This window comes from Oncorhynchus masou, chromosome 21 (genome assembly GCF_036934945.1).
Source record: "Oncorhynchus masou masou isolate Uvic2021 chromosome 21, UVic_Omas_1.1, whole genome shotgun sequence".
In the NCBI taxonomy this organism is placed as follows: Eukaryota; Metazoa; Chordata; class Actinopteri; order Salmoniformes; family Salmonidae; genus Oncorhynchus; species Oncorhynchus masou.
In genome coordinates, this window is record NC_088232.1 from 1,882,656 (window position 1) to 1,895,000 (window position 12,345).

Consider the following 12,345-nt stretch of genomic DNA (forward strand, 5'->3'; position numbering starts at 1 on the left):
TCAAGTTAAAAAATTCAATTTTATTTGTCAGAACTCATCACGCGTCAAAAACACTCATTCCAAATTGATTGCCAAAATATTGAGCGATACATAGAAAATACAGTAGTAGCCATTTCATTGTAATCGTGATCAAACCAACAATGTTTCTCCTTATGAGCAACCGTTGTATTGGAGGAACCACATCGGGTGTTCCAACCCTGCACCAAAACACCTGATTCAATTCAGTTTGGACCTGAAGGCCCATAATTAGGTAGAATCCGGTATTTTAAAGCTGGGCTTGAACCAAAAAGTGCACACCCTTTGGCTGTCCAGGACCGGGGTTGTCTGTGGTCTGGTTTAACCCGTGAATATTCACCGTGACGCACAGACTGACAAGTTCCTCATTTCGCTGCACCACTCTTTACCAAGATGAGATACTTTGATGATCCTAGCATGGTTTGGGAACTGTGTCGATCGCTAATATGATACAGTATATGCTTAAGTACTGCAAATGCCCCAGGAGAGGAGGTAAAGCTAACAAGAAGTTATACAAAGAAGCACATCACGGCTACGTCGGCCATTTGGAATGGCTTCCTTTCCTCGTCCCGTCTCCTTCATGTAAAGTTCTGATAGGTGGTAAGTAAGCAATATGAAGGAAATTAGATGAAGGGACGCCATTTTACAAAACTAGGACGTAGCCCATGACATTTGTTTTTACTGACAGACATATTATTCATCAGTATGGTTACAGTACATAATAAAGCTAATGATCGTCAGGACAACACTTTGATACAAACAAACTAATCCCACCGGTAGCCATCTTATTACTATGATGACTGTCTGATACACATGTGACAAGTCTTTGTGCAGTGTACGCCACCATCAGGACAACTCATGCACAGGAAGGCAAGATCTGTCCGTTTCCACAGAGGTGTGGTACAAACATTTAAATAGAATATATTCCCTCAAGTCATGAACATAAAGGACTTACTGAACTTCCTGCTCGATCACCACACAAACTTCACACATTTTATTTCCCTGTGTTTCCACACAGTAGCAAAAAGAGCATGACAAAAAAAGGATATTAATGATTATATCTCCACGTTTCACACCTATTGAAAATAATCACTCACCCCTAAGTACACAAATATATGGATTTTTTAAGACAATAGATGCAAATATACTTTTCTACCTACTTCCACTTTGAACCCTTATTTTCCTCTGCTCGAGATGAAAATAGACTCTTAACAAGCTAAAAATAGATTTGTAACCATAGGTATATAACCCCACCCTAAGATATTATATGAAATTTTAGATATGCCCTACAAAATATAGCAATGCCCTTTTTTTAAAAATAGTTTGCTTCATTCGACAGAATCAGACAGTTTTTCTTCTCCTAAGATACATTCAGGATATCAATATGTATGGAGTAGTGCCTTAGTACATCGGACGACAGGATTGCAGTAGGTAGGTCCCACATTAACCAGATTCTCAGGGATTGTTGTGTGGTCCTGCCTCAGTATCTGGTCTGGTACTCGTGGTGCCACCTGTTGAAGTCGTTGTAGAACAGGACTATACTACCAGACGCCATGCCGGTTATGATGCACCTAGGAGAGGACAGTCGAGAGGGAGTGTTGAGTTAAGTCTCATACATGATGTGCTTTTACTAAGGCCATACATGAAGTCTGTCATCATTGTGTGAATAACACCAAGGTCTTCATCTTGGTATTCTGTGCATTCTAGATTGGGAAGGTTTTTTATTTCCCATCTGAAGATGGTATTAATCATTAGTCCATATTTTCATTATTTCTTCCTATGTGCTAAAACTTCATACCACACAACACCTATGTGAGTGAAGATTACAGCGTCAGAGTCCAGGTGTGTATGTTACCTTTGGTCGTTGGACATGGCCATGGAGCGGATGCCTGCGTCACAGCCAGGGTAGGTGAACATCTGTTTGAGGTTGTGAACCTGCCAGACAGACAGAACTCCCCCGTCTCCCCCCGTCAGCAGGTACTGTCCGTCCCGACTCAGCAGCATGGCCTGACGGGAGAGGAGAAACAGCACCACTTTGACTGACAGGAGATGTTATGTACAAGACAATAGGGAACATTCCTGTATTACTGTTCTATTGCATTGCCAACGAGGCTGTCAGCGCCCTCCTGTGGACAACGTCATGATCTGCAATCTATTGCACCTACCACTGGAGGGCGCTAATACATGCAGAGATTTGGATGGGATGTGTAACTCCCTCACACCACACCAGAGCTGACCACTATCATAAAGCATAATGAACGTGGGCTTATTGGCCAGTGAGGAATCCTGTCACCATATTGACGTCTGCTATTTGTCCAATAGAGCGAGGTGTCTACAACAACTCCTTAATCAACCAAAGCTTTATCAGTATTGTGGTGTGGTCCGATTTAGTGACCGAGTCTAGGACACCAGTGACTCCACCACCTACCTCACGGTGTGCTATTTCAATCACAGTCTCTGTGAGCACTTCCTGCACCAAGCAAGAGAGGCACAGTATCAACCAGATATTTCACAACATTCATGTGGCGAGCAGCACAGCACAAAACAGCAGTCCATCCACCTGAAGTGATACAAGCTACAGCTCCCCACAGACACAGTGGAGAGAGATTTATTCTGCTCATCTGGTTTTCCTGTGCACTTATGGGCTGTGTTACACTAGAATGGGTTCCCAAGGGAAACAGGGATACACTACGGCCCGACACTAAACTTCTGTGTTGGGGTATATTTATGCATACTGTATATAGTTGGAAATTGAAGCCAGTCGGAGGTATCAATCACGAGGTAACGAATGCTGATGAGATGACAAGGAAATGTTGTTAGTAATAACTAGTGTAAGTTAGTCTAATTAGCGGTTTTACATTAACATACTGTATGTTAGATGGGATGCAGCTATTTCAGTCACAGCTGGCTTAGAAAGATTAGAAGAGAAGTGCAATTACCGGATGGAAGATTAAACAAAAACATTCATCATCCAAGCCATGTGTGGTGCAGCCAGCAGAGTATATTTCAAATGAACAAAACTTAGTTTTGAACTTAATGCATATTGGCACATTCCTGGCAATCAGTTTAGCTTATTTTGTGATACCAACTCAAGTCAATCAAAAGTTGAGTTTGATTCTTATACCACCACTAAAACTAATATAATGGATCATTTAACAATCAACATTTAAGAAAGACAGTCGTTGCACATTCAAAACGGGGAAATGTCTACCCTATAAGAAAAATAACTTTAGCGAGCCTGACTGCTCCCAATGGAGTTGATCACTGGTTGCAGACAGACAGTCAGTCTTTGGCCTCTTCTTATGAGCCACAGGGAAGATGTCCAGTGAAACGGACCACTGCTGACAGTAAACTGCAGTATCAGAAGACCTGGCAGTCTGAACTAATCCACTGACTACTCACACACACCACACACACACACACACCACACACACTCTCTTTCAATTGTTCCTCCATGTAGACTGTGTGAAGTCAGTGTTACTCCATCCAGCCTCTGGCACTGATGATGTACTTACTGGTGTTGATGTAGCCTTCTATGGCGAGGCCTAGTACATCACCCACTGTGTGCTGCTGGGGGGTTGGAGACCTGGCAGACGACTCAGCCAGACACAGGTGGGAGGCTGTTCCCAGACAGAATAAATCTGCCACTGTGATTGGGAGGCCAAACAAAATGGTCACAGGAGCCAAGATGGCAGACAAGACTCAGGTATCTGAAGGATGACTTCAGAGCCAAGACGCCAGAGAGAACCATTACAGAGCCACATGCTCAGTACTTGCATTAGTATAAAATACTATAATTTCCCCATTTAGTTGAGCATACAACATAGTTCAGTATTTGCATTTATTTTATAGTCTCTTTTGCTGACAGTATATTGTATATGCTAATTTTTCAAATGCACACAACTTATTTTGAACTTAACTCAACTTGTCACATTCCTGGCAATCAATTTAGCTAATTTTGTGATACCAACTCAATTCAATCTAAAGTTGTGTTAGATGTTTATACCACCACTAAAACTAATATAATGGATCATTTAACAATCTAAAGTTGTGTTAGATGTTTATACCACCGCTAAAACTAATATAATGGATCATTTAACAATCTAAAGTTGTGTTAGATGTTTATACCACAGCTAAAACTAATATAATGGATCATTTAACAATCTAAAGTTGTGTTAGATGTTTATACCACCGCTAAAACTAATATAATGGATCATTTAACAATCTAAAGTTGTGTTAGATGTTTATACCACCGCTAAAACTAATATAATGGATCGTTTATACCACCACTAAAACTAATATAATGGATCATTTAACAATCTAAAGTTGTGTTAGATGTTTATACCACCGCTAAAACTAATATAATGGATCATTTAACAATCAACATGTTTAGAAAGACAGTCGTTGCACATTGAAAACAGGGGGAAATGTTTTCCCAATAAGCCAAAGGTCACTGGAGCCTGACTGCTCCCAATGGACTTGGAGTGATAACTGGATTCAGGGATACAGTACAGACACATAGTCAGTCTTTGGCCTCTTCTTATGAGCTACAGGGAAGATGTCCAGTGAACGGACCACTGCTGACAGTAGAAGACCTGGCAGTCTGAACTAATGCACTGACTCAGACACGCATATACACACGAGCCACACACTCACTCAGGCACACACACTCACACACTGGCAACGGGACTGAGGGATCAATCTTTCCAGAGCATTTTGTTAGATCGCCATCCAAGAGGACTGGGAAAGGATTCTGGGAAAGGAGTATGGCTGTGGGGTGATTGGGGGAGGGAGGGGTGGGGGATGTCATTCTGTTTAGATTTGTTTGCCGTGTGTCTGATATCTGTGTAATTGCGTCCTTTATCTTGCCATATAAAGCCCCATAGCAATTTTTGTCAGTTAATCTGACACTATTGATTAAGAGAACAGACATTTGAATCAACATCAGTTAGGATTATCTCAATAAAGGCAAATGTAGTTATGATATCGTTTGCCATAATGGCTCTCAGTATTTCAGGAATGACCCATTACATTCACAGAACTAGTGGCAGCAGTCCCAAACTGAACTTGTTCTGATTCATGACCTCAATTCATAAGCATGAACTAACCTGACAGTTACTCTCCTTTAATTGTTCCTCCATGTAGACTGTGTGAAGTCAGTGTTACTCCATCCAGCCTCTGGCACTGATGATGTACTTACTGGTGTTGATGTAGCCTTCTATGGCGAGGCCTAGTACATCACCCACTGTGTGCTGCTGGGGGGTTGGAGACCTGGCAGACGACTCAGCCAGACACAGGTGGGAGGTTGATCCAGGACATAATAAAGATCAGCCACTCTGCGACTGGGAGGCCAAACAAGATGGCCGCCATCTCCACAGGAGCCAAGATTGCCGACGTGACTCAGGTGTCTGAAGGATGACTTCAGAACCTGGCAATGATGCCAGGGAGAACTATTATAGAACCACATGCCCATATTTCCTGCTTTCTGGGGAGAGCGAAGGGGAATGTGAAGGTCAAAGGGGAATGTGAAGATTTAGGTGGGATTCTGTGTCGTTTGCTCAAGGTAAAAGCTGAATTTATGGTGCTGTTCATTCTAGCAGTAACATGCACACGGAGAACAGGGACAGTGAACAAAATCTGCTAGAATGGTTACTTACACTGTCTGAGTTATATTAGTGTGGCTAAGACTGTAATCCATTCAGCATGGCCTCAACTAAACTACGCTGGATGAATCTGCTATCAGAGAACCAGCCAGGAGAGAGGTTGTTGCTGAGAGTTACAACTCTCTTTACCCTCCAACGTAACTAGGGCCATATTCTAAATGGGATAAATGACATCAGTTTTTGACATTATTCATCATAATCTGCTGCTGTGTTGTGGCTTTACATCTATATCATGGATTGAGAGTTGTCTAATACAGAGGGTGTTTTTTTAATGGAAGCCTCTCCAACATAATCCAAGTGGAGTTGAGCATTCCCCAGGGCAGCTGTCTAGGCCCCTTACTTTTTATAATCTTTACTAATTACCTGGCACTGGCTCTGAGTAAAGCTTGCGTGTCTATGTAGGCTGATGACTCAACATTCTACACATCAGCTACTACAGCAAGTGAAATCACTGCAACATTTAACAAAAAGCTGCAGTCAGTTTATAATGGGTGGCAAGTAATAAGCTAGTCCTAAATACATTGTATTTGGGACAAATCATTCACTAAACCCTGAGCTAAATCTTGTAATGAATAATGTGGAAATTGAGCAAATTGAGGAGACTAAACTGCTTGGTGTAACCCTGGATTGTAAACTGACATGGTCCAAAGATATTGATGCAGTGGTAGCTAAGATGGGGAGAGATCTATCTGTAATAAAGTGTTTCTCTGCTTCTTGGCATTGCTATCAACAAAAGTTCTACAGGCACTAGTTTTGTCACACCTGGACTACTGCCCAGTCATACAGGCAAGTGCAACAAAGAGGGACATAGACACATTACAGTTGGCCCAGAATAGAGCAGCATGCCTGGCCCTTAAATGTACACAGAGACACCATGACATACATGTCATTCTCTCCCAGCTCAAAGTAGACGAAAGATTGACTGCATCACTACTTTCCTTTGTGAGAGGTATTGACATGTTGAAAGCACCGAGCTGTATGTTCAAACGAATAGCACAGAGCTCAGACACCCATGCATACTCCACAAAACATGCCACCAGGGGTCTCTTCACAGCCCCCAAGTCCAAAACGAACTCAGGAAAACACAGAGTACTACACAGAGCCATGACTACATGGAACTCTATTCCACATCAAGTAACTCATGCAAGCTGTAACAAACATAAAAATATACCTTATGGAACAATGTGGACTATGAGGAGACAAACACACACGCCAGAACACTCACTCTACACACATATATGTAGTGGTGTAATAATGTTACATGTACTGTTTAATTTAGTCTTCATTTGTCTGGCAGGACCTAATGGGGATCCATAATAAATACCAATACAAATATAGGCTCCAGTTATTAACATGCCCAGTCACACACACACAGTCACATTCACGCTGCATGCACACATAAGCACTTGTGCACCCACACACATAAAAATGTACACACACACACACAGTCTGGGACAAGACTACTGTAAAGGGACACCTTGGGCCAGGACAAACATTTATTTATCCCGGAGTCCTGCTGTGTGGTGGGACGCAGCGCTAGCTGAAGATTGATACTGGTGTCTAGTGCAGTGCATTAAACACCCCGTCCAGGCCTCATACTGAGTCGAGGGGGGGCCGCTGCTCTCACAGAGCTACCCTGAGATGTGAAGACTGCCCTGATTCTGTCTGACGTGGCAGGAATTTACAACGCCCAGCAGGGGAGAGACGCACAACGGCCCAGGAATGGCTAGTGGTTTATGAACATGAAAAGAACGGGCTGGGGAGTACACTACGGGGACCTGGAAAAACCTACAACTGTGTTGGATCAGACAGCAACTAACTGTCTATCAGTGAGTCTTGTGATCTGATAGATAAAGACTAACAGTTTATATATATGAGAAAAGGAGGCTGGCTACACTATTGGCAAAACTGTTGTAGGTAACAAAATAGTGGTGGATAAAATCGGAAAACTAATCTTCATAACAGCTATTTGGAAGATACTCTGATCTGGATCTCACCAAACAAATCTTCAGTAGAATATGAAACACTATAGTAGAAATTCATTCTATACTTCTAAGGTCATCCATTTAATAAACTTTCCTATTCAGCAGCATATGATTTCAATATAATCAACACCAACTCAATACCAGACTTGCTCTGCCAATGAATTCTGATCCAGTCTGCTTATTGGAAACAAATGGGGGGGGTGTATGTATGTATATAGCTCAGTAATCAGTCTAGATCCTGGTGCTATGGCTGTGGCTATGACTGTGACTCGGTGACAGGGGCAGAGTACAGCTGGCTCAAATGAGAAGCAGGTGTGCCTATGAGGGACTGGGTTACATTTCCCAGGCCCATCGGAAACAGGGGGAACGGGAAACTGGACAAAGAGCGGCGGCCATTTTGTGACACCGTAGCCGTGAGGCAGGAAATGTGAAATGTGGGAATGTGTCGTGTGGTGCCTGAGGGTTGTTAATGGGGCTCGGACTGGGAGAATGTCCGCCCTCCTGCCATGTTGAACCAGCACTAAGACCTGATAGGACTCGACACAGGAGCCCAGGATCAAAGAGACTTGTCTGGACTGGAGGAGAGGTTGGAGGAGAAATGGAAGGAAAGGGCCTTTGACCTGGTACTTCCTCGGCTAGAAGTGTGTGTGTGAGGGGTTTGTAGATGTGTGTGTGCGTGAGGGGTTTGTAGATGTGTGTGCGCACATGTGTGTGTGCGTGAGGGATTTGTAGATGTGTGTGCGCACATGTGTGTGTGCGTGAGGGGTTTGTAGATGTGTGTGCGCACATGTGTGTGTGCGTGAGGGGTTTGTAGATGTGTGTGCGCACATGTGTGTGTGCGTGAGGGGTTTGTAGATGTGTGTGCGCACATGTGTGTGTGCGTGAGGGATTTGTAGATGTGTGTGCGCACATGTGTGTGTGCGTGAGGGGTTTGTAGATGTGTGTGCGCACATGTGTGTGTGCGTGAGGGGTTTGTAGATGTGTGTGCGCACATGTGTGTGTGCGTGAGGGATTTGTAGATGTGTGTGCGCACATGTGTGTGTGCGTGAGGGGTTTGTAGATGTGTGTGTGTGCGTGAGGGGTTTGTAGATGTGTATGCCCTGAGGCAGACAGGCCTCAGACCACGGAGCTGGCCTTTAATCAGAGAGCAGACCACTGGCATGATGAAGCACAGAAACGTCCCCAGACCAGTAGAATAGAACAGGACAGAGAGAGGCTTGATGAAGGTTGAAACGTGTGTACACTAGGCTTTCCAACAAAACATTCAAACCATTAGAAGCTTAATGAAATGACTTTGTCCCTCTATATCAGTGGGTTCCTTTACCCTGATGTTCTCCTCCACCTCCATGTGTCCCAGCAGCTTTCCGTTGATGGAGAAGAAGCAGAAGTGTCCCTTGTCGTAGTAGACTACGGCGTGGCCCTCTGTAGAGGACTGGATGAGACGGGGCTGCACGCAACCCCCCGGGCCCTCCAGGGTCCGCAGCAGGTCCCCATTCATGGAATGGATCAGACACGGGCCCTCTGTGAGTGGAGGAACATAGCAGTTACTAACCAGGGACTGATTTTCAATGATTCACTCAAGGGTTTTCATCATAATGACATTATAACATGGTAATTTCTTCTTCTTCTAAATCCAAAGCGACTTACAGACGTGTCTACATTGACCGTATGAGGTTGTTCAGTATGAAAGTGTTCACTGTTCTGACATTCATATTGTCAGTGTGACCAAGATCAAAGTTACTTTGAACCCAGTCTGTAGCAAGAGGCCTCGGTTGATCCACACACACATACTCACCTCTGCAGCCACTGATGACCAGTCCCAGCTCGGCACACACACTGGCGCAGGTCACCTCACAGTCATGACCCGTCAGGATGGCTCTGGGCGTCACAAACTCAGCTGGGGAAAAACACACAAACGCACGCTAGCCAATGGAAATCAGGTGTCGGGATGTTCATTTTATAGCCACTAGAGGGCGGTAAATCCACACAACCATTTTCCTATAAGTCATAATGCCTCAGAATGTGATGCTTGGTATATTCAAAGTGGAAGACCCACTTTATGGTCATGCATTTCAACACACAGAAATGAGAATTCAGAAACGAATGGCAATATGTTGTCAAGAGTATGTGCTCCGGCTAAAAATCAATGCGACGGGGCAGAGTGATTCTGACGAGCTCTCATCATGACAGTGGTTTTAGCCACTGGGTGGTTGTGAGAATTGGTCCTTATTTAAGAGTGGGTGGCTATGTGGTAGACTCCGACCATCACTGGAACTAGAGCATAGTAGCTGCCATTTATTCTAGAATAATTATTCATCATCAGAGACCCAGACCAGACACACTCCCAACTCACCCCCACCCCTCTCAGCAAACAGACAGGACTCTAGCGATACCATCTCCACTCTCTCTCTCCAACACTAGTCACTAACAGTCTCCCTCTTCCTTTAATACACTGTACTCCCCCAGAAGAACCTAACCAACTCCAGTTGCCTCCAGACAAGAGACTGGGCTCTAACTCCGTCCTTTAGGAGATGAGGAGAAAGAAGTGCCAAAAAGAACAGCCCATCATTCACGTGCGTTGGGCTGAGCCATCAGAGACAAGAGCCCAAACAAGAGTTCTGCTCTGGGTTAGCTCCAACCAATCAACACCTGTTCTGCCAATACTGGTACTGCCCAGTGTTGGATATACCACAATGTTGACCACTACATCAGTCAGTGATGAAACTTGTTAAGTAAATACAGCCAACGGACATGCACTACAGAGAAGAAAGAGTCAAACCTCGCTCCCTCCCTGCCTCCCTCTCTCTCTCTGAGGGATGGTAAAGTCTGCCTGCCACTTTGTGGTGCTTTACAGGAGCCAGGTTGCTGCACTGATAATATTGGTGTTTAACAGGGGGTCCCAGCTGACCCCTGCTCCCTTTGATGTGGGGTGAGAGGTCAGAGGTCATAGTAAAGCTAGTAAAGCTGCTAAAGCACTGTACCACAGTCAGTCCCACACTGCAGTTCATTAGGAGGTCACTATCAGACAGAGGGCGTCTCAACGCCACGTCTCGCACGGTGCCCTGGGTCTTCTCAAACAGAGGAGAGGACGGGGTCAAGTTCAACTACAGCAGGAGACAGATCGACAGACAGCACTTCAAGAAGGAAGTCATAGAAATGGAAAAGCAAGAATGGACATGGTTGTTAAATACAGAATTGTTTTACATGGGAGCCACGTATAGAATATGCTGTTACTTTGCTGAGCCTTGAGGATTGGAACAGCACGTTCTGAGGAGTGATGTTGTAGAGAACATACCTAGGAGATAGCTGACTATGTTCACCATTGATGTTGTAGAGAACACACCTAGGAGATAGCTGACTATGTTCACCATTGATGTTGTAGAGAACACACCTAGGAGATAGCTGACTATGTTTCACCATTGATGTTGTAGAGAACACACCTAGGAGATAGCTGACTATGTTCACCATTGATGTTGTAGAGAACACACCTAGGAGATAGCTGACTATGTTCACCATTGATGTTGTAGAGAACATACCTAGGAGATAGCTGACTATGTTCACCATTGATATTGTAGAGAACACACCTAGGAGATAGCTGACTATGTTCACCATTGATGTTGTAGAGAACACACCTAGGAGATAGCTGACTATGTTCACCATTGATATTGTAGAGAACACACCTAGGAGATAGCTGACTATGTTCACCATTGATGTTGTAGAGAACACACCTAGGAGATAGCTGACTATGTTCACCATTGATGTTGTAGAGAACACACCTAGGAGATAGCTGACTATGTTCACCATTGATATTGTAGAGAACACACCTAGGAGATAGCTGACTATGTTCACCATTGATGTTGTAGAGAACACACCTAGGAGATAGCTGACTATGTTCACCATTGATATTGTAGAGAACACACCTAGGAGATAGCTGACTATGTTCACCATTGATGTTGTAGAGAACATACCTAGGAGATAGCTGACTATGTTCACCATTGATGTTGTAGAGAACATACCTAGGAGATAGCTGACTATGTTCACCATTGATGTTGTAGAGAACATACCTAGGAGATAGCTGACTATGTTCACCATTGATCTCAATATTCCATCATATAAACCATCTACTTGCAAACAAATGTGCTGAGCAAAAACACACTCTCTGAAACATTAATATACCTGCATGTGTCTGCTGGAGTAAAAACACACTCTCTGAAACATTAATATACCTGCATGTGTCTGCTGGAGTAAAAACACTCTCTGAAACATTAATATACCTAGTTGTTGCATGTGTCTGCTGGAGTAAAAACACACTCTCTGAAACATTAATATACCTAGTTGTTGCATGTGTCTGCTGGAGTAAAAACACACTCTCTGAAACATGAATATACCTAGTTGTTGCATGTGTCTGCTGGAGTAAAAACACACTCTCTGAAACATGAATATACCGAGTTGTTGCATGTGTCTGCTGGAGTAAAAACACACTCTCTGAAACATTAATATACCTAGTTGTTGCATGTGTCTGCTGGAGTAAAAACACACTCTCTGAAACATGAATATACCTAGTTGTTGCATGTGTCTGCTGGAGTAAAAACACACTCTCTGAAACATGAATATACCTAGTTGTTGCATGTGTCTGCTGGAGTAAAAACACACTCTCTGAAACATGAATATACCTAGTTGTT

General features: G+C 43.7%; 1 protein-coding gene across 4 annotated transcripts in view; it reads right to left on the reverse strand.

Moving 5' to 3' along the window:
- LOC135507579 (lipopolysaccharide-responsive and beige-like anchor protein) overlaps nucleotides 1-12,345 on the reverse strand; it is a 334,560-nt gene continuing 322,215 nt past the window's right edge. For all 4 annotated transcript variants that reach the window (XM_064927105.1, XM_064927106.1, XM_064927107.1 and 1 more), the window contains 4 exons: nucleotides 9,459-9,560; nucleotides 8,988-9,184; nucleotides 1,871-2,022; nucleotides 1-1,586 (listed from right to left, as the gene is read on the reverse strand). In XM_064927105.1, coding sequence (XP_064783177.1) covers nucleotides 1,496-1,586; nucleotides 1,871-2,022; nucleotides 8,988-9,184; nucleotides 9,459-9,560 — 542 coding nt within the window. In that variant the 3' untranslated portion in view covers nucleotides 1-1,495. The remainder of the gene's footprint in view (nucleotides 1,587-1,870; nucleotides 2,023-8,987; nucleotides 9,185-9,458; nucleotides 9,561-12,345) is intronic.